This window comes from Phaethon aethereus (genome assembly GCF_964289735.1).
Source record: "Phaethon aethereus genome assembly, chromosome: 6".
Taxonomy (NCBI): domain Eukaryota; kingdom Metazoa; phylum Chordata; class Aves; order Phaethontiformes; family Phaethontidae; genus Phaethon; species Phaethon aethereus.
The window spans coordinates 34477318-34501052 of NC_138580.1; the positions used below are offsets into that span (position 1 = coordinate 34477318).

Here is a 23735-nt window from a genome sequence, read left to right on the forward strand (position 1 = left end):
TTCTGGGATTAAGAAAACCCCACAGATAAATGGGGTTTACTTAATTACGCATTAAGACGCATCAACAAAACTGATAGCACTCAACTGTCTCCATTCTATGCCAACACAGCACATAATTTTTTCTTCCTCACCTTATAAGAAAAACTATTAGAGTTCTTATTCACTGATTTTCTGTAAGGTTTAGTGCTCTAATTAGTGTACATCCTTTATTTATTATTGAGGGATGGAAATTAACACACTCAAAGCCAGTCCAACCACAATCATCCCAAATCTCACCATGTTCTCAGAGACTCTCTTTAATGATGTTGCTTTATATTATACTTTGTGAGCTGCAAGGTGTGCAAATTAATTTGGAACAAAGGGACTAATATACACCCACACATCCTATTGGCGCTGCAGGGAAGCTGCAAAGCAAGCACTGAGAAATGCAAGCCGTTCCAGAAAAGCCTAAATCTGGAAAGTACCACAAATGCTATTAAAATCTACTTATAATAATTAAAAAAAAAAAAAAAAAAGACTCAAGAATTAATGGTTTAATCTTGATCACTTGTATCAACTTGAGATCTTTACCTCCGTATGTCATGGGTAAAAATACTTTGCCATCAGACAAATGAGAATTGCCTCTGGTAACAGTGGTATATGGGAACTACAGACTGTGTTCTTATTCAGAAAAATCTGTGTGTTTCAGGTGAGACAGAAGTGCCGCGCACACTGTTTAAAAAATACATTGAAAAACCACACCACAGATAGGCAGAAACATATTCCTGCTGTAATGTGCCTTAAAGGATTTGGATTCATCAGTTTTCATTTAAATGCTGTTGTTTGATATAAAACAGCCTCTCAGAAGGGACATATTCGTGTTTTAAAAATCATAAAAACAGACCCACTTTGGCAGTAGTACCTCAAGTGTGATTCTGATCTGCAGAACAACTTCTTAAAATGGCTCCTTTGTATTTCCAGCTCTGGTTTCCATGCATGTATTGTAATGGATTTTTTATATACTTAATATACATATATTATTTATAGTTATATGTTTTGTAACTATTTTTCCCTTTTCATCATTGTTAGAGTAAGTAAGAGAATATGAGAGCTGGACTTTACTCTCCATCATCAAGTAAACTGTTCCGTTTTAAACTTCTGTAGTCTACAATATCCCTATTAGCAAAAGTGACACCCAGCCAAACAAAACTGATTTAGATTTCTGCAGTTCTTCAGTGTTGCATCTGTAAAACTATGCTTGAAAACCGTATTATGTAAATCATTTGGGCACAGACCTGAAACATCTCAAGATGCCATTTTCATAGTCCATTTACAGAGCAGAACTACATTTTTCCAGATTACAAATGTGTTTTCTTTTGCCAACCAGTCCTTGAAAGCAGGGGACAGCAAACAAAAGAGACTCGTACATCTCAATTTTTTGGGGCATTCATGGATGCCAAGAGCCAAAGGTAACTGCATGCAATGCCATGCCCTAAAAAGGCCTGATGGAAGCGACAGGACATTATCATTAGCTCTACACCATACCCTCAACACTGGGGTCAGGGGTCTAACCTGAGCAGCAGTGAGAGTCAGACAGCTCCACCCTGTTTCCCATTCAAACAAGCAGAGGTCACAATAAGAAAATACATGCTTGTAATCTTTCTGGATTGGGATCTTTGTCAATGCAGGTCAGGTTTTTAAGTCAACAATGACAATAGGGTCCCTTTAATCTGACATTTCTCTTTCCCTTGAAAACGGAAATTCCTGATATGGCAAAAAATACCTGACATCTAAATATTGCTGTCAATGAGGCATTTGCAGCTTATGAATCATGAAAGCCCATGACAAAATTAAGCAATGTAATTCTGTTTAAAAATCATCCCTACTCGTGAGCCCACACAACTGCTTGTTTATTAAGTTAGTAAGATGCCACGCTTTATTGAGTTCATGTTGACAGACGAGAGTGTTTGAGAAAGTACCTTCAGTCCAAGCCAGTAAGCCCAAATGACTGCAACAGCATGCTTACGCCTAGCCTCCTCCTTCAAGCGTTTCAATTCCCTTCGAGCCTAAAAGGTTTAGATAGTGAACAAAAGAGACAGCCCGATGCAGATAGCACAACGACCAGGAAAAGGCTTCTCCCAAACACAACAGCCAACTTACAATCAAGATACAGAAAGATGGAAGAACGGCGTTTAACCTTTAAAACCCAGCGTGTCAGTGTGAATCAGTGTGAAGCCACATAGGAGGTCAAAAATGCCTCCACTGCTGAAGTGGCATGCACAGAAAGAATTTTGTCAGCCCCATTATTCGCTATCAGCGTTTCCATCTCCTCTTCCGTGCAGACCTTGCAATCAGTGGTATCTCGTAACTTGATTCTAATAGAGAAATTTGCCTGCAGTTGCATGATCAAAATGATGTGTATGAAAATCAAGACCTACTAAGATCTCGCTTTCTGGTCACTTCTTCCACAGGCAAGTACGTTGGCAGAACAGAATCAACTCTGAAACTACGTATGTAATGATGAATTACCAGCACTGTATTGAGGGCTTTTGTTCTGGAGGTTATTTTTTATTTTGATCTTTAGGTACTTTTAAAAAAATTCTCCAGCCTGGTAAATTATGTCTGTCTTTATGGAACGAAGGGGTAAACTTCCCAAGCCTAGTGCCTTCCTCACATACAAAGAGATACGCACCTACCTACATTTCATCAATCATTCCCATTTTAGGAGAGCAATTTGCAAAGTATTCCAAGCACAAAGGCATGTGTGGGCAACTTCACAGAGTCTCACATTTTCGGAGATAACCAGTACATTTGTTATTCAGTTATCTGACGATAAAAGTCAAGTAAAACGAAGAGTTGCAGTATTATAGGACCAGCAGCTCTAGTGATATATCTGCAGTTGTCAAGTTCTATGTTGCCAAACAGATTTGTGCAACAGCAGCTCCAGTTGCTGTCTGCCATTTACACTTTTCTGATGTAGACAGAAAGGTTAATTTGCATTAGGGTCTCATAAAGAATATATTTTCACTCATCTGCTTGGAACAAAAGCTCCTACTACACAGCACCGTAAAAACAAGGACTCTACAAAACTAAGTATTTATCTGTCTTGTGAAAAGGAAGGAAACCGAGTACTTGAGATCTATAGCTTTTTTTGTTGTTGTTGTTATTAAAGCTAGCAATCTCTGAAAATAACCTCCAGAAACTTTTATTTTAAATACTCTCCCGGGAAAAGATAAAACATCACAACACTAACAAGTTTTATCTTTTATCAGACACTGTAATTCTTTTTCTAATCTTAATTCAACATGGATTATTATCTCTAAAGCTGTATATATTATTATATTTAGATTATTTAAGGAATAAGGATGCAATTTTTCATAAATTCCTGTGAGCCAATTGATAAAAATAACTACTCTAACACAGTTAACAGTATTGCACTGCTTTCTGGATCTGTCCTTTTTAATTCTAAAGAACATCTTAAACCTGGGAAAGTAAATACCATTTCCACAGTACTGAGCAAATTTTTTTGCATGAAAGGAACTCTAGTTAACAATAAATAAATTATCAATATATTGCTTTTAAACAAACATAGAGGAAACAGTGTGCCTGTCTAACTACATAGCTACCTAAATATCAAGCTAGAACTGAAAAGATGCAAAGTCTCTCTAGCATGAAGAACATTCTGTACATGTTTGCTTGGATTCCCAGGGCTGCCATTTCATTAGAAATCCAATAGATTTATATCAAAATAGCAAAGGTCAAACTCAGCATTATACTCCAGATGTAATTTGAGCACATTTCTCCATCTAGTTGGGAAGGTGTTCTGACAAACTCCCCCGCCCCAAACCTAAATAATAACTAGAATATGTTTTAAACTTAATGTATTTACTCAATGTGGTTTTCAACTAAGTTACGAATTTATTAACTGAAACCAATAAATTTTTGACCTCTAGTGAACAGCATTTCAAATGTTCACATAACACACAACTGCAGGCTGGGGATTAGCAAGAATCTTTCAGTGGGACTTTGCTTCTGAAAACAAACAGCTGATGCTGGAATTCCTGGGATTTTTCTAGGGCTGTAAGTTTAGAATTGCAAACTAACATAATTTTCTGCTAAAAGATCAGGTCATGAAACTGTGCTTTACTTGTACTTACTGAAATTTTCTTACTGGTTCAAAGCACAGGCAGAGAATCAATTAAACCAATTAAAACCAAAATTTAGTAGTGTTGGTTTGAACTTGTAAATGAAGACTGCCCAGTGTGCCGAATATACAGCCTGGTGAAAAATCTCGATTGGATTGCTAATACAGTGTCACTGAAAGCACTTGTTGGGGCGGGGGGAGGGGGAACCACACCAAAACCCCCCAACCTTCACAAAAAACCCCCACAAACCATGCTTTGCATATTTACATGTAGTTAAATGCATTTCCTAATTTGATAATACTGTAGTCTAGTCATTTTTAATCCAATCCAATGGCTTGTTAGTGCAAATCACTACTTGGCTGCCATGCAAAGAATTTCTTACTCTACAAAAAACTGACATACAGAATGTTGTCAGATTTAATAAATGTGGCATGAATGGAAATGGAAGGAATCAATGATCATGCTCTATTGTTTTAAAGTAAATTGTATTAGTCATTAATTCTCACTATTTACCACTGATTAAATGTTGATATTGTTGGGTAATGAAGGGGGGCATGTGATGTGTGCATGAAGTACCTTATATCCAAGCCAGTAAGCCCAAATAACAGCAATAGCATGTTTATTTCTAGCCTCCTCCTTCAGTCGTCTCAGTTCCCTTCGCGCCTGTGATGCATTTGAAAATGGGATATAGAAAAGCTTAGGAAAGAAAAGGTTACTGCAAGTTCCCAACGGTGCAAGAAAGAAAGAAAGAAAGAAACCATTCACTACAAACAGCAAATATTAAAGCGTGTCCCAGCTTCCCAGATTGCACCAGCTAAAACATGTTAGCAGCAAAGAGAAATATAAAAATTGGTAGTTTAAGCCACTGAAAATATTCCCAGATAACTTTATTCTGAAGGGCCACCTTCAGTCTATGTAGAGACGATTAAGTGCACAATTTATTGCCATTTTCTTACCTGGGTACCATGCCAATAAGCAGCAATTACTGTGGCAGCCTCATTACAACGCTTCTGATGCTTAAGTTCCCGAAGAAGTTTCCGAGCCTGTAAACAATTGAAAACATTCTTTCATTCAAATAAATAATTTCTTAGCATCTTAAACTAAGGCACTGCAACCTGTAAATCTAGGCAAAACCAAAACACAATGCCTCCAAATCCCCAAGCAAATAAATTCATAAATGCTACACAGCCTATTTGCTGTTCCAGGGAGGATTCTGTGCACAGGTGAGAGCATTGGGACTGGCAGTTCAGGGGATCTTTGTTCAATGTTCCGTTTCCTCTCAGATTTGCTGCATCATCTGAGAGACCTATATGTCTGTCTGCACACTGGCAATAATACTTTTCCTCCACGTGGTATGTGTCTTATCCACTTCGACTGCAATAAAGAATAAATCACAAGTAAATTGCCTGGCTTTGGGTCACACGTAAGGCTGCTGTCATACCAGGCTTTTATCCATGGCAGTGCTACCACAAAAGAGTGTGTTCTCCAATGACAAACAGAAAATCATCTCTCAAGATGAGATGATGCTTTTACCCAGTTTTCTTCAAATAATGCTCATGGGAAAAGACAGCACATCAATAATTAGACTGAAAGGATATTTTTAACTCATTTAAACAAAATAATAAAGACAAAGTAAAAATCAAGAAAAATAGTAAAATCAAATTATGCTAGCTTATTGCTGGCAAACTTTAAAACCTCTTGGGCAGGAGAGGGCTGTTTACACCTATAGCTAGTAACTGCAGCCTGTCTGCAGGAAAGGAACTGACTCCAGAAAAAAAGGCAGTTCTCTCATCCCTAAATAGAGGAGAAAGACACATTTAGTGGGGTAGAGAAAGGTTAATAAGAAAACAGAGGAGCCCAGGGACATTTTTTCTGAAGCTGGACAACAGTATTTGCTTTAAGCACCGTGGCTGCTTTCATGTGAGCTGTTAACCTCATTTTTACCTCTTATTACAGCATCACTCCTTAAGTCTCTACTATGGCTGCAGAATTATCTCTTCACGAAGTACAAACCTCTCAGAGAAGAAGCAAAGTTGTACCCAATTGAGGCAGAGGACAAGCAAACAGTGATAAAGTACTTGCTCAACACAAGTTTAGTACAGCACACTTTACCCCCTCTACTCAGCACGCAGAGGAGAATTGAAGACTCAACCCAAGTAACATACTGCCCAGGTGACCCAAACTCTTTATTTTAAGCCTGCTTTCAATTTTGTTCATTCTTTGAGAATCCTCTTAACTGTAAAATAACTCCCAACCACAATTTATTTCTTCCAAATCAGTCCACTGTTACAGTTATCATAAGCCCTGTGGCAGAGTCCTGGACCATCCCACTCTGGAGCTGCTGGGCTGCCTGGTTAGCGTGCACCTAGATCTGCTCTGAACACCAGACTCGCTCATTTAGACTCAAGTGCTGAAGCCCATGTAGAGAGTGGGCCCATGGAAAGAGGGCTTCTCCAAATGCTCTGGCAGAAGATGTCCCAGCCTTCCACTTGCACCGCTTACAGGTATTTAGAGCCCAGGCTCCATGCAGATATCCCAAACTCACCTCTTCTATGGCAAACACAAGTGTTTAATAATAGTTATGGCACAGCTCAGTGGACAGAAGACAAGTGTTTTCTGACCTGCCTCCTTACCTCACCATGCAGACATAGCCACAGTAACAGGAAACTCACCTTCCAACCTCTGATGTAAGACTGTACTATGATAGCTGAACGCTTTATCTTCTGATACTTTTTTTGTTGCTGTGTTGGAGATAAATATATGATGCTTAGAACAGAATATTGCAACTGTAAAATGTTGTATAATAAAGCTTTCATTACTAACATTTGAAAATATGATTAAAGATACAAGCACTAAATGTCAAATATGAACAATTTTTGAACAAGCAGATCAGAGCACAGATTGTGTGTTTAACTTGAGGGGAAACAAAGCACATCAACAATGTTGCACGGACAATGTCACTCACTGTTTACAGAAACACCAAGTTCATGGTCAGCAGCACGAAAGTGACATGGATTAAAAACTAACAGTAACAGCTTAATTTGTCTTTCTCACCAGCAGAGTAGCACAGAAATGGTCACAAATGCTCAGGTTTGTTGGCTAAGCTTTTTACCATCTTTTCGTAAGACCTGTGCTGTTCCTGTTACCCACAGTTCTTTTATAATACCAAATGCTGATAACTTAAGAATAGGAAAAAAATGCCCATGGATTCCTGAATGACATGCTGGATTATTATCAATATGCCGGTTTGAAGAATAAATTTCCTGAAGCTCAGTTCTCCAGCAGACCAGTGGTTAGTATAATACTCAGTGAACAACAGTTGATAGACTTTGCAATGAGGCTTTTTAACATCCCACTCAGCCCACTCAACTATAGTGAACATCTCTGTGAGCGAGCTAGAGAGAATCCCCTCCAGGCCACATCAAGGGCTTATTCCTGCCATGACTGACGTCTGCCATGCCTTGTGAGGGAACAGACAGACAAGTATCTGCAGATCCTTCAGCCAAGGAAATAACTCTATCGTCACCTGTAAGTAATTCTGAGGGTCTTGCTATGAATTCACCCTGCATTCAAAGACAATTGCTGCCATGTTTCATCAGAGAACCAACAGAGGTCTACAGTTAAGAAATCAACAATGAAGTGAACTTGGTCACGTATTTGTTTCCATTTCTTTACATTAAAAGTTGTGCCAATCTAGCTGTAGTAACTCCCTTTCATTAAGATTGTATGAGACCATAATGAAGCCATATGGGCAAAATACAATTCTGCAGTGATGCTATTTGTAGAAATGGTGCATTCAATCGCAGAAGTTCAGAGAGAAGAGTTTTTACAGGGAAAAAGCATTTATTCATACTTTTTCCAAATGATCTATACTTCTCTCTAATTTTCCAAGATAACGGAACCAAACACAAATGGCTTTCAAGATGATAAACAGAAGTGCTTGTCAACCAAAAAACAGTGTCAATTCTGCAACTTGCAGTTTAAGAAGATGCTTTCTTTCCTATCATATTTTACTAAGCTTTCTGATTTACATACAATAACAAAATACAGCTGAGATGTTTAAGAACTGTTTTAAAACTCCAAAAACAATAAACCTTTATGTTATTTACTAACTGATGAAAAGACATGAAAGAGTCACATAACTGTACTGTTCAGTTCATGACACAGAATACCCAGTCTACAAACAGATTTGAAACTGTTTAAGAACTGTATCAATACAACTACTGAACTGCAAGCCTTATGAGCTATAATTAAAATAAATCCCTGGGGTCCTCCCAAGCAGCAGTCTTGAACCTCAAATGAAAAGGTTCCAAATAAGGCAAAAATACAAAAAGCCTTAGGAATGACTGAATTCCACAGAATTGCACATGCATATTACCAAGCATTTTTTACACATTAACCATATGTTTTGAGAGCACTTTAAGTGCTAGGCAGCACAGCATTTTAGCTGAATGAAAAAGACTCTTTCCAGCTGGGCCACAAAATCCTGCTCTCCCAGAGGTAAAGAACTCTGGTAAGTTTTTTAATTGTTTAAGCACATGCACAAAGTAAATACTTAATAGTGGTCTCTAGAAATGAAACTTTCTTTTATTCACATTTTTGGTACTTAAATACCACTGTAAAATCGAATTCTTTCAACACTTCTCCATACGTATCAAGGAAAAATATATGAGGGTTACATGAAATATCATATCAAGGTCATATGAAAAAACATATCAAACACTAAAAAGAACCCCCCATTTAGTAAGGATATTATCTTACTGCATATCTCCTGTACCAGGAAGCAATCACAATCTGGCTTTTTTTCATTAATAAGAAGCGTGTGCGGCATTTCCAACCTCTATAAATCTTCTCAATTAGAGTAGCCAAGTCCTCCAACCGCTGCTTTCTCAGATCTTCTAGTTTGAAGAGCTGGGTGTGGGGTTTTTTAGGGTTTTGTTTGACGTTGGAAGAAAAACAGAAAGGGAGAAAAGACCAAAAAACCCATAAGCACAGCTATCGTAAGAGAAATCTCTCCTTTATTCGAGTCCCCCTTCAGACACCTTTTGGTTTACTCACCTTCAGAGCTGTAGGCAGATACATTACCAGGGTTTGTGGCAGACATGTTGCCACAAGTCAGCGCACGAAAGTTACATTAAATTCAGGCTGACAGCTATTGTAGAGTCTTGATTCACATCAATTTAATGGGTCTAACATTAAAAAGTTACTTTTTTGATGCTATATTCCCCACCAGCATATCCACAGCACTGTATCTAGAAAAATCTGCACTAACCAGCTTATGAATTATGCAGTTCAGAACAGGCTATCCTCATGAAAGATGGCTTGATTTTGCAGGGGACGACATTTTTCACTTACCGTTCTTGGGTTGCGGATGAATATCTTTGATCTACCAAATGAAAATTCTTCTTCAGGGACTTCCAATTCATTAAACAGTACCTCTACTCCAGCCCTAATAAGAAGTAAATGAGTTTAACAAACATGACCCCCAGCTCTAGAACTTCTTAGCTTACACATTCACAGATTAATTTATGGAAAGTATATGAAAGCATATTTTAAATTCTTAAATAGTGCTTGGCATAACAAGATTGAAAACCTAACTCATTTACTTACTCGTTATTTAGCTAAAGGCAGGAATAATCACTGTGAAGATTCAGAATAATTTGATGAAAAAAGAGCATTTTATTTAACATCATCAGCAACGGCCTATTTTTTCCTCTTACATCTATAATGATTTTACTTAAAAAAAAAAAAAAGGAAAGGAAAAAGGAAGGAGGCCCACACTAACGTCAAAATGTGAAATAAAGACTGATGAGTTTCATAAATGCTGATGTTCCACACTGTACCAACTGCATTTTATAAATGTCAACAAAAAAGACAGGCACTGCATAGATCTTTGTAATGATGTATTTGTTATCAATACTGCACTTCCACCATTATCTTAATAACCTAAAGATTTAAATTGTGGCTAAAGATATTAATCTATTATGAAAGAAATTTAAATCATGCTATCGGTGGTCACGTCTAAAAAGAACTGAGAAGCTCATTTGCCTACCCAAGACGTCATCTGTAAAAATACAGGTGAATACTGTGCAATTTAAAATTATGTATTTAATACAATTGACTTGCAAGAGGTATTATCTCATAGTTGTTCACTAATCATTATGTAAAATTATTCTTGAAAGGAGAGAGGAATATTGCGTCACTGTCTTCAAAGAAATGGGTGTTCCTACACTGAGAGTTGGTTATTAAAGATAAGTGTCCTTCTGATCACTCCAGACCCCCTCGTCATTTTAACTCCACTCCAGTATCTCTCTCTCCGCCCGCCCCCACTTTCTTTCAGGCCCAATATATTATAAAAACAATGTGCTCTCCTTTCTCAAATATCTTTTCCATTAGTAGATTATATCATCTCTAAAATCATCTCCTTTGCCACAGAACTGTGATTTTTAGCCTACTGAAAAGTATAGGTTTCCCAGTGGATGAACTCATCCAAAATCTGGAACAAGACGTTAAGAAACAATATACAAGTAAAACACTTGAGCCACACTGGCTTAGTTTTTAATTTACTTTCAAAATATTTAAAGTTCACAAAATGAAACAAAACAAAACAAAGAGAACGCATGGAAGATAGTTATTTCAATCATTGGAACAGGACAAATAAGAATACTGATGTTTTCCTACCTGGCTGGCCCTCTCCAGTGGGGCCATGTCTGTTTACACAGCATTTTGTACCTTTCCAGGCAAGGCTCGTATGCCTGCCTGAATGCATAACCTGCCCTTCTGACACGGACATTCTCCAGAAGACCAAGGTAGCGGATCTGGTGGCACACCAGAGCATCATTGAAAATGTGTGCAGCCTTTTTGTCATTGGGTTTGATGCACCTGAAAAGAGAAATGAACAGGGACACTTGTTTACTGCACTGTACACATCAACAGCTATTACTGTGAATTTAAACCATAGATATCAATAGTTTATCTTTGGATATAAAGATTAATTTTATTTTTTATTTTATTTTTTAACTTCACCAAACATAAATTCATCAAAGCTTTGCCACAGGGTAATTTACCTGATGTAGTTTGGATTTTTTGTCTGAAGATTTTTCATCAGGGTAGCAACAGAAGCCTTGAACTGTGAACCTGCCGTTGGCGGTCTCTTTAGATTGATCTTAGCGGGGTTACCTTCTGGGAACAACGCTTTGATAAGAGAGTGACTGGCCTTCCACATGGCCTGGGAGAGGTCACGGTACAGAAGATCATTATTTTTGTCGACAAATCCTTCCACCTGGTACATAACCTGAACAATACAGAAGAATCTCATCAGAGTATGTTTTGAACTATAACACAGGACAGTTCAAAATTGAACCAAAAAATTGATTTCTTCTCCTTTCTCACTATCTAAAACAAATTAAAGACATTTCAGCTTTTGTTTTAAATTTGACATTTGGAAGACTTTTTATTGGATAAAATTTCTGTGAACATGTTTCCTGAGAAAGATACATTTTCTTGCACTGCTAACAGTTCTTTGTGCTGATCAATTCTGGTTTCTGAAATGAAAAACACACTTCTGTGACAACTCTGATACACCAGCGCTTGCCAATACCCCAAAACAATCTTTTTTTTGCTGACAAAAGGTTTTCTCCCTCTCTTTTGAATCACAACAGCAAAAATACCCTTTCCCTTCAAAATACTAATGCTTACATTATTTGCCTAACTAAAACAAGATATAAAATATCACCTCTTGATATCGCAGCAGCAAGCAGCTATTTATGCAGTCCTCGGGGGACTGTAATTTTAAAGGACTTTTACCAGGAAAACAGTCCAAAGCAAGAATGCAAAGCTCTGATCTGCGGCTGGAGACCCAGGAGGCATCCAGGGGACCTTCATGTAGATCTCACATTGATACTGCCTTTTTTAATTTTTGAGGGTAGGGAATTTAGTTAGATTAATTGTGACAGGTCATCTGGCTGGTAATACAGATTCTTCAGCTTCATGATTTCACAGTTCTGTGTAGCTACATAGAATATTGAACAAAACTAATACTGACGTATTTTGCACAACAGCAAGCGACTGTGAACTCAGGTGACATTTTTCTTTGGAGTACACATTTCTGCTTCTGACAGGTGTGGCAAATGCAACTACTGAAAAAACTGTTCAGATGAACTTTGCTTATATTTCATAAAAGGAGAGTCAGACTTTTGTTGTCCAGGGACTAGATCAAAATGTTCTCAGCTGAGGATGGAAAAAAAACATTCCTCCCAAAATAGGAAGATTTCACTGACTGCTGTGTTGGGTAAGTGAATGCCAGTAATAATTGAAGACCCTCACTGACTGCTAAGACACAATCTGTTTGCAGTCCTTTTCAAAGCACTATTTTCAATTCACTTTGAATTTTGACAACCAAAGAATTATCTAAGTATTAATCCCTGGCAGATTATACGCAATTACAAAATATTCTTAGCAAATACATGAAGTTAATGAATGGCTGCCTCAAAGGCTGGAAGTATGATATTTCCAGCACTATTTTGAATGAGCAAAGGTATTCTCAAGGTATTCCAAATCGTAAGATTGAGAAAATGTTAAAAACTAGGGAAATATTAAGCAGTTCTAGGACAATGAAACACTTTCCAAATATTCATTAATCTGTGAAACTACCAGTTCAGCAGATTCAAACAAGAGGTATAGTTTAAACCTCTATGCTTTTAAATTTTTTTTAAAATAAGTTGTCGTCTTTTTACAAATTTAATTCTTTTGATTTTCATTAATAAAAAGTCATACTGAATTATACATCAAAACTATCAGACTTGTATTTATGCATACTGCCTATGTTGTAAAAAGCAAATACATTTGCGAGCCCTCTGTATAGCCTTCTCTTCCATCTGTTTAAACACAGAGGCTGTCAAAATCAACTCAGTTCCTTCAAATGTACAAAAACTCCACTTTCTCATCAACGTGACTAAAGACTTCAGCTAGTTCAGTGACAAAGAACATGTTTTCCAAAATATCTTGCCTTCAGATGTGTGTGAATTTTTGTCATTCTAAACAACATTTTTATTTCCAGAGACCTAGCAGCACAAGCAGTTCAACACCAAATCGCATGGGATAACTTTCTCCTTTGCTGAAAGGAGTACTGCCCTTGATTTCAGCTAGAGCAGCATAATCTTCAAAAACCTTCCAGCTCAAATCACGAATCTTAGGCTTAAAATGGAAAATATTAAGACAAATCTGGATTTTTTCATCAAGTATTGACTCAAGCAATTCTCCTTCATTACTGTAGCATCATTTAACGGACGAAGAGCCTCCCCATTGTACCAGGTACAATGCCCCCCAATCACTGTGTACTTTCTGCTTCACCAGGTACCTTGCCAGCATAATGCTGAATCCTGAAGCAGCTGTGAGGCAAGGAGGTGTCATTGAGGAACCGGGAGCACTTGCTCATCCTGCTCTCAAAATGCTGGTGAGTAGCACAGACTTGGTTCAGTTTCTCTAAAAAGGTGTCATCTGTAACAGTTCCCGGTCTCAGGCATTCTTCATCTAGCATGGCCAGGATTCCAGTTTGGTTCTGAAGGTTCAAGACAAGAGCTTTAGTGTTTGTTTCCATCACATTTCCATCAAGGTGCAAAAAGAAAAAGACCACCGCTCTCTCTTGTTTTACTTCTGCTACTCAGAAAAAGGTTCTTCAAGCCATATCAAAATTTGGCCCTTTTCCTCATCCCCATTTCCAACAGATTTTTAGTATTTGCGTTTTTGAAAGACTGCTTCTGAGATCTGAATCTTGAACTTCATGTTGGAATTTCATGTCATTTTCTCAGACCCTAGAAACTCCAACTTAACTGCAAGTGGCCAGTTTATGGGTAAAACCAGCATACGTTTTATGTTAATGGTTAAAACTGTTCTTTTCCGATTGTTAAGGAATTTTATCTTGCTGCGCTAAGTCCATAGGAAGCCCTCTTATTAGATACAAGTACTTTCTGTACCTAAAGCACTCAGTAACAAGTAATTAAGTTTTCTAGTTTCCATCTAAAAAGAAATGTTATTTACAATGCAGCATGTGATATCTGCTATTGAAAACAGCACTAAATATAAATATTTAAGGGTTGTTTGAGTTGGGGTTTTTTTGCATAGGTGCTGCTGAACATTTCTTACAAAGTAACATATAGTCTTATTTAAAAAATTTTTTTTGTAAAATAAACTTTTACCATTCAAAATAAGATGACTAATACAATGAGTGGCTTGTTTTATAAAACCAAAGTGCGTGAGGATGCGTGCAGACTTCACAGCTAAATTCAATCCATACATTAAAAAATTATTCAGAGAGATTCTTGAATATAACTTACGTTTTCTATCAGGTCACAAATTATAGCATTGTTGAAATACTCAATGTGAGTCCATTCAATTCCCTATAAGAAAAAATAAAAGTATGAACAGGAAAACAATCGAGGGAGCTTTTCCTCTAGGCAATTTGAATTATATTTCAGTTAACTACGATAACTACTTTCAAATGTAATTCTATATGCTTACCAACATTTTATTTGTTAAGAAATACAATGACCTACGACTAACATTATCTGCTCAAAACGACTGTCCTTGAGCAGCTGCCAAACCCGCTCTCCATTCCTTTCCCCCCACCCGTGTCAGCTTCCCATGCACTCCCCTGGCACCCCGCCAGGCCCCTCCCGCCAGCCGCCCGCCCCAGCACCGCCCTGCCCACGCTCCCACTGGTTACAAGCAAATAAGCCCATTTCACAGCAAGCATCCCAGATCAAAATTTCTAAGCTCTTGGTTGTTAGGGTTTTGTTTTGGTTTTTTTTAATGGGAAGAAGAAAGAGGGCTAAATTTAGATGGGACCATCTGAAAAACCCAGAGTCTGGCTGTTGTTCAGATATTCCTAATATTCTAATTTTTTCAAATATCAGCGATAAAATTTCCAGGATGAGATACCAACGCATCAGGAGATAACACTGGTAAGACAAAGGACAGGTAAAAGAAAATACTAATTTTATTCTTAATTTGCATTCTGTGGTACATCTTGCAGTTTAGTTTTTTCAGAGTGCTTGAAATATTGTTCAGGAAGCAAATTGCAGTAATGATGTTTCAAGAGTTTCACCACTGAATGCCGAAAGAAAAAAGACATGCCCAAACTTCATATTATCCTCAGGATTATAAGGCAGGAACTTTATTAAATTGTTAAAAATGTTTACCCAGCGAAATGGTATCATCCAATTTGAGTACGAACAGCGTATGCCAGTTTCTACAGCTGTGAGCTGGCCTTTTGTCTGAGCTCTGTATATCACGGGGAGCACTACTAAAAACTATTAAAACTTTAACTCGACGTACACTTACAGAATAACATCAGAGTCTGAGCTCCAAAGCACATCTTAAAATTACCTCTAAAGCTTACACAGCTCCCTTCAATACTTAACTGAAAGAAAACTAGAACCAACATCTATTTGTAGTTTCTTTCATCTTGCATGCTTTTGTTTCACCCTCCCAATTCCCTTTTGAAACAGGATTAGCTGCAGCCAATGTCAGGGAGTATCCCAGATGCTACTGTGTAATCCAAAACACAGACTGTAGACTAATGGCACTAATACCAGAAAGCAATATTAGTCTTCCAATGAATTAATTAGCCCTTGCTCAGAACTGCCAATCATTGTTCCCAATGAATAAGAGTTTGGTCTGATTTATACCTGGAGAACTCAGCATGTGAAACAAAACCAAAACCAACTTGTTTTACTTAACGTAACTACCACGCAGTCCTGCACAAACATATCCCATGCCAGGCCCGTGGTCAAAAATCGACTGTTCTCTGAAAAGAGGACCCAGCATGCACGCCTGTGTATCTTCATTACGTGGACAACAGGAAGAGGAGAGGATAAGGAAAGATCCATTAAGTATTACCTCTCGGATGTATTCCTCCTGCTCTTCTTTGAGGGTGAGTTCAATGAAGATCTGCTGCAACTTCTCATTACAGTAGTTGATAATGAATTGCTCAAAGCTGTTGTCCTGTCAGATAAAACATGTTTGCATTTGCTGTTGTGTAAACACCCTGGAACTCAGCTGGAGTAAGTTACTGCAGCAGCTGCAAGTCAGCAAGCTGCTTTATTAACTACTCCTTCCAGCTTTGCAATGTGATGGTTTGAGTAATATTTTACTGAGAAATTTTAGACCAAATCCTTCCCTGAGGCTTTCTCCATTGGGAGGGACAAAAACTTCGTAGGTTTATATTCATGATGTCTCTGTATCGATTCCTTGGGACAAGTAACGAGGAGGCCTGTGGTGTCAGGGAATAAACAACAAAAGTTTTTCCTGCACTATTCTGTCCCCATGTGTAAAACGTAGTCACCTGCAGGTTCTGATAAATAAAATTATGAAGGCTGCATTAGCTCTTTTCCAGCCAGGATCACTCAGTAGAAAATAAAGTATCCTGTTTCACCACAGACCGAGGCCCAACCTGCTATTCTGGTGGTGGCAGAGCCTGGGTTAAGAGAGACTCCAGAGGTTAACCCACCTCCTCCCTCCCAATGAACTGCTCATGTAATTGCCCCCTGAAATGATGGGATTTAAGAGAACTTTGTCAACCAAAAATCCTTTAAAAAGCTAACTCTTATAAAACTAGTTTAGGGAGCAAGCACCCACAGACTAGATCTAAGGCAGAAATTTTTGCACAAAGAGGGTGGTGAAACCCTGGCACAAGTTGCCCAGAGAGGTGGTAGATGCCCCATCCCTGGAAACGTCCCAGGTTGGATGGGCTCTGAGGAACCTGATCTAGTTGCAGATGTCCCTGCTCACTGCAGCGGGGTTGGACTAGATGCCCTTTAAAGGACCCTTCCAACCCAAACGATTCTGTGATTCTATGACTCTGTGTGACCCTTTGCAGAAGGGACCGGAGCAGACCCCAGAGGAGGGGTGGCAGTGGGAAGGCTGCTCAGCGATTGCAGCCCCAGCAGCCTATCCGACGCAGCCGCGTGGCAGGACTGCTGCAGGAACAGGGCCGTGACATTACAGCAGCACGCTTCCAGAAGGACACACGTCAGCATCGGAAACGATGGTGGCTGCAGCTGGTAAAGCCCTCATGCTCAAGTCAACTGAAGTTTTACTGCTAACATCACCAGGGCCAGGATTGCAGCGTAAAAGCTGTGGTTCACCACTTCATCTCCATCATCTTAAATGAGTGCAGTCTGGAGGCCAAGTGTCCATTCTGAGGACGGTTTAAAATGCCCATTTCAAAGAAAAAGGGAACAGCAGCTTCACTGTTTTTTTCCCAGTGCTTGAAAGAGTCATTAATAGTGCAACAATTCCATACGTGTACCTGCAGAAATAACTGCAATCAAGAGTAATTTTGGATATCTACTGACGGTCTTCTCAGCTTCATGGTTGTGGGGTACCCTCCTCTCTGCTCTTTTTTTTTTCCTTTCTTAATTACTGGTCATCAAGAACACTTTGGTTATTTAGGAAGCCTGAAAATTTACAGAATAAACCACTATGCCTTTTTACACTATCAAATAAGTCTGCTATATAATACCTGTGAAGCTCAAATTACAGTGATAGAATTTTTATGACTAAGGGCAACTGCAATCATTTAAATGTTTAAATTAAGGATGTGGTTGCTAAATGAGATTAAGAACACACAAGCAGATTAGAAAATATTGAGGTAGCACAGATTACTTTTATCATTTTAGTTTTAGGTAAAGCAAAATCATAGCCGATCACCAAACTTTCTCAGCCACATCAAACTCTGCCCCTCACACCAGCTGCAATTATCAGAGATTGCAAAACTTGCACAGCTCTAGATGAGAAAGTTAAAATTTGGCATGCATCAAAATCAGCACTGCAAACAAGTCATACTTACTGCATTCTGTTGCAAAAAGAAATTACATAAACTGCAGTCAGTACTTATACTACTTCCACAACAACACAGAATACATCTATTAGCATTTATTTAGCATACCAAGTAGATTAGTCCTTTTATCAGACTCGTATTTGACACTGAAAATGTGATGTACTACATAAATGTTATGTATTACTTCTTTGACAGATGAGTGTATCTTTAGGTACTACCCAAAGATTATCAAATAAACCAAGAGATTGAGGCATATCAGAGTGTAACACAGAACAGCATTCTTGCATTTTCACATCTCTAAATGACCGTGTAACTTTTGTCCCAAAAGGCCATATATGTAACCATCGGTAGACAAATCTCAGTAAAGGGAGAGGAGAATGGGAAAGAGAAGAGAGTACTGGAGGAAGAATGAGTACAAATTTAATTTATACATTCAGATAAGACCACCAGTTCAGATATATTGAGTTTGAAGTCAAAGGACCCCAACTGACACATCATCATGGCAAAGAGGAGGGTAAAACAGACTCTGCACCCTCCTGCCAGGCACATGCCACCCAAAGCAGAAAGATTGTTTCTTCAAAAGACCACATTATTCCAATTACAAGGAATGCAAGAGTTTTTGATCATGTATTACATGCGGTCTTTGCCTTCAAAAGAGGATGGAGAATGAACTGCAACTCCAGCTAAACCGTCTAACTAAAATGTCATTAATATATTGAAGTAACTGCTAGGTGCTTTCCTGTTTTGCTATGTATCTGTGATATTTATGGTTTGCCAAAGAAAGGCAAACCAAAACAGAGTTCTTCACAAATCGCTCTAAGCTATGAAATTCTGTTTGACATTGCCAAGCCACTGAAAATTGCCGTTCCAGGAAAAAAAGTCATTGAAAAGCGGCAGTGATTTTGGTCTTTATGTACAATGCAGAGCAAAAGGCTAACAGTTAATTACAAGAAAGAAAATGAGGAAAAATGTTTGGAATTAGTGAAATTCTCAAAACACTTAACTCTGTACAGGCCAGAAGACATTTGTTAAATTAAATACAATTCAGAAAGAGACATTTCCTACAGGTTTTAAGAAACACTGTATGAAAAAACAATTGGAGTTCTTATCTCTGGACATATCTGAATAACGCAACAGACATTCTGTGAATTTATTCTCCCTTATTGCATATCTATAATTTTTTATTATGCGAGAGCTTAACAAATCATAGATTAATGCTCACAAATGATTGTCCCTCAGTATTTCAATGAAGGCTCCTAGAAATTAATGTGATAGAACTAGAAGGGATCTAAAGGACATCCGACATTGTTTTTTAGAAAACAATAGAGACTGGTTAATATCAGTGACAGCATGTCACTAATTCAAGAGAAGCAGGCTGGGAGGACCCAGCCATCAAGAGACTGTACTTGCTCCTTATGCTGGCATTACATGCTAGAAGGGGTTTTGACAAATACAGAAGGGACACGGTCAGGCCCAAAATTTCAGGAAGAATTAGTAAATTCAAATATTCTTAGGAAATTTTAGGAAAAAAAAAAGAATTAAGCCCAGCATTTCTCAAAAGCTGAAAAGTGTCATCTTCTCTTCCAGGCTGTAATTCTGCTACTTTAATGTTGAGACTATCACTTCAAGCCCTGCTTTTTTATAGCAGCATTTCAAACCATCCCTTTAAAATCACTGTGAAATACAAAATGTAACCTTCGAGTAACTAAAAAACACTCAGTCTCTCAAATTAAATTAAAGGTGCTGGGAAACAGAACGTCACCTGAGATAGGCTTAAAGTCATGTCAAATTTATCGATACAGATCGGCCAACCACACTCAGCTTATCCTCTCAATCTTTTATCAGATGCAACAAAAAGTTTAGACAAGTAGAAAAATTCACTAACAAAAATCAAAGCCTACTTCACCGTGTTTTTCACTTCACAAATAACGGTGTCTTGCTCATACAGTTTTATTCTTTATCAATCTTCAAATTACTGGGCATCAGGGCTGCATTTCATGAATAGCAAATTTTGAACTCTAAAAAAATTCTGCTCCATGCAAAATTACAGCTTTTATATAAACAAGCAGATCACAATGTTCTAATCAGGTTGTTAGAGTCAACCATGAAAAGATAAAAAGTTCTATTTTTGAACCACTGCTATTACATGAATTACATACAGGTGGCTTTAAAGTCTAAGGAAAGTATTTTTTTGTTCCTTAATATTTTGCCCAATTTCTTCTTTGGAAGATTCCAGTCATGTGTATCATGGAATTATCTGCAAAAACTTATATGGAATCATAGAACCATTTAAGTTGAAAAAGACCTGTAAGATCATTGAGTCCAACTGTAAACCTAATACTGCTAAGTCCACCGCTAAACCACGCTCTTAAGTGCTGCATCTACATGTCTTTTAAATACCTCCAGGGACAGTGACTCAACCACTTGCCTGGGCAGCCTGTTCCGATGCTTGACAACCTGTCCTAGGGCAACTTGAGGCCATTTCCCATTGTCCTATCACTTGTTACTTGAGAAAAGAGACCGACACCCACCTTACTACAACTTTCTTTCAGGTAGTTGTGGAGAGCGATAAGGTCTCCCCTCAGCCTTCTTTTCTCCAGACTAAACAACGCCAGTTCCCTCAGCTGCTCCTCATAGTACTTGTTCTCTAGACCCTTCACCAGCTTCGTTGCTCTTCTTTGACCATATGGATGTTCTTGATCTTATACATTGTTATACCAGTATGATACATATAGCAAACAGACAAAAAAAAAAGCTAAAAAGTCTCTTACTGATCTCAAGCAGAAATGTCTCAATATGCTGATGCTGAGTGTCATTTCTTGCATTAGATTTACAAACACAAAATATCTAAACCAGGGCATTTTTCTAAGAAACCCAGCCACCTTCTAATTTTCTCTCCCCATAGAGAATTCAAACTCATTTTTCAGTACCCAGTTTCCAGTGATCTCAAGAGACGAAGGCAACTAAAATACCTACTTCAAACTGAAAACTGGGTACTTTTCCATATTGGTAGGTAGGAATAAATTCTTATCTTCCACCCACCTATGTCGCCTGCCCAATAAAGTCCAAGTTTAAGTGTTCCATTTTCTTCTGTCCTTTCCACTTCGCTGTTTTCACCAAATTGAGCAGATTTTGTTGATCCAAATCTACAGACTTGGTTATATCAGCAGTATCACACGTATACAAGGTGTTTCTCAATATTTCCTCTTCCTTCCTAATCTTTCATCTCACCAGTTCCTCTTGAGAGCCAATTAAAAAAATCTACATATTGCTCAGTATACAACCACACTGACAAAAAGGTGTTCAGCAACACCTTTTCAAATACTTTCTGTGAACACATACAACTAAAAAAATACATGAGAAGTATTTAAGGGAAAAGCATCATTTAAAGCAACCCCCAAACATTTCAAGTCATGAGGCTGTCTGTTGAAATGAACAGAACCAATGCCACTAAAATGAACTTTTTAATCAATATTGGAGGGGAAAAAAGACATAGAGACTGATGCTTTTGCTCTAACACATACAGCCCCAAAGTAACTTTTTTCAACATCAACACAGCCCCGGGCATCAGAAGTCTCTGACCTCTTCCTAACATAGGCAGGTGATGCCAGGTAGTTCTATCAGCCCCCCAGATTACTCCTGAGTAATCCTGGGTCCTGAGACTCCTAGAGAAAAAGCCAGATGGCAAAAGTAATGGTGACAAAAGACCAACATACTCGCTTCACTGAGATGAATGGTGGAACAAATGGTGAAACCACCCAGCAAATTTAATTTATACCCCACTGTGGTGTCTCAGGATAGGGATTGTTACATATGACCACAGAAGCATATGCATTTATGAGATGAAACTAAAAAATATAAATTATGAAAACCAGCAAAACGAGGAAAGTGTATATATAAAAAAAAAATGAAAAAACCACTATCTTTATCTTGGAAAGCAATGACCTAAATGTGACCCAGTTATAATAATTTTTTTTTAAAATGTCTGCAAAGTTAGTGAAGTTATGTTATAAATATTTATCCTTTTCTTTTAACATACACAAACATTTGAGTAATCAAACTTACTCAAAAAATATCTCATGCAAACTGGAATAAGCTCTGTGCTTTTGTGTAAATACACAAAGAGCCAGAGAAGCATATCATTTAACGATAAATATACCATGTATATGCAATCGAACTGTTTCAATGTACCTAATGGAAGCAAGAAAGATATATGCTGAATCTTCACGGATTATTGATTTTCTGTATTTGCACAGCACAACCAACTTCAGTCCTTATTGACGCTACTGGCACTGGTAGAGAACCAGGCACTCTGAAGTCCATCTTGCTCTCAGCTGTGGTGTCCAGACGCACAGGTCTAAAGCAAATTCAGAGTTAAAATGGCAAGAAACTACAGTGAATCCAGTGCATATGTGAGCCACGGGGAAACCCAGGTACAATCACTTCAACGAACACAACTTGATAAATTACAGTCCTGGAACAACAGGAATTACAAATAGGCGAGAACCTACTATATAATCATATCCATTCCTCTACTAAGACAGAATAGCTGCTGAAGGGCAAAATGTTACTCTCAACCTGAAGCAGAGCATTTGTATATATTTGCTCCAGCATTTCAAATATTTCCTCTGTTGAAAACAGCCAGCCAGCGGGATTTACTTCATAAACCTGTGTTTTGCAAAATAAGCCTCTCTAAAGACTTAAAATTATAATGTGATTAATTAAATTAAATTCCTGGGATGCACCTCTGCTTCTGAGCATTCTAGCACTTAAGGAAATGATTGCTTTTACTGTATTTTAAAACCTCCATAGCACCTAGGAGTCCAACCAAGGGTCCCCCTCTGTAAAGCTCTCCTCTTTCATAACACTTAGCAGATGTAGCTGATCAGTTATCGATTAAAAGTACAGTTCTCCTCTTTCACACTAGACTGGGCTTTGCCCTGTGCGATCAGATTGAATAGAGGGCCAGGTACATGCATTTTGGCACTGCCACTTGCCAGTATATGATATGCTTACAGACATCAGAAAAGGGTTGAATGATTTCGAAGAGGAAATCTGTTGCAAGGTAGAGTGCCTAGAAAAGGCAGCTGGAAATTATAGTCTAGAGATTAAGGAAACTACCGGAACAACAGATATCCATGGCTGAGTTAGAGCCAAAGTCAAGACATGAAGAAAGGGTCCCCAGAGCAAAAAAAAAAAAAAAAAAAGGGGGGGGGGGGGGGGAATAGAAAAAGATAAAAGAAGATCCTGATAAGCCAATTTTCTCTGTATGCTTCCTCCCCGCCAATAAATCATCTTTCTAGCAATAAAGACCCCTCTCCAGTAAAATCATCCTGGGGATGTGGGGGGAAGTCTCTGGGCCAGCAGCGATCTCTCAGAGCTCAGCATGCTCTGCAACTGCAATTTCCTTCATACAATGAACAGGATAGAAAAAGGCAAAGCAATGATTCAGCAACTGGACCAAGCTGTTGTATAGGTTATGGCAAACTTGGAAATACCTCCCCAACTTTTTCATGCCTTACATCTCAGAAAGGTATTTTCAATGTTTACCCCCTCCTTATTTGGTTACCTCCCTCTACAAACAGATAGTTACCACAACTATGAACATGTTAATAAAATGAAACTGCATTCTTCACATTTCTAATAGATTCCCTCAATAAAGATATTGGCATTTTATCAATGTCCAAATTACAATTTACATAATACATGTAATATGACCAAGGTTCCCTCCATCACCACAAGGGCCTTCTACACATAAGAAATAATTCCTG

The 23735-nt window shown here is 38.2% G+C and overlaps 1 protein-coding gene across 1 annotated transcript in view; it reads right to left on the minus strand.

Annotated features, from left to right (window-relative positions):
• MYO1B (myosin IB) overlaps positions 1 to 23735 on the minus strand; it is a gene marked incomplete at both ends in the record, with an annotated part of 94615 nt that overhangs the window by 11172 nt on the left and 59708 nt on the right. Inside the window, 11 exons of the mRNA XM_082001575.1 lie at positions 1959 to 2045; positions 4701 to 4787; positions 5081 to 5167; positions 6797 to 6865; positions 8886 to 9035; positions 9480 to 9573; positions 10806 to 11006; positions 11192 to 11418; positions 13483 to 13683; positions 14459 to 14521; positions 16023 to 16127. Of these exons, the coding sequence (XP_081857701.1) occupies positions 1959 to 2045; positions 4701 to 4787; positions 5081 to 5167; positions 6797 to 6865; positions 8886 to 9035; positions 9480 to 9573; positions 10806 to 11006; positions 11192 to 11418; positions 13483 to 13683; positions 14459 to 14521; positions 16023 to 16127 (1371 nt within the window). The remainder of the gene's footprint in view (positions 1 to 1958; positions 2046 to 4700; positions 4788 to 5080; positions 5168 to 6796; positions 6866 to 8885; positions 9036 to 9479; positions 9574 to 10805; positions 11007 to 11191; positions 11419 to 13482; positions 13684 to 14458; positions 14522 to 16022; positions 16128 to 23735) is intronic.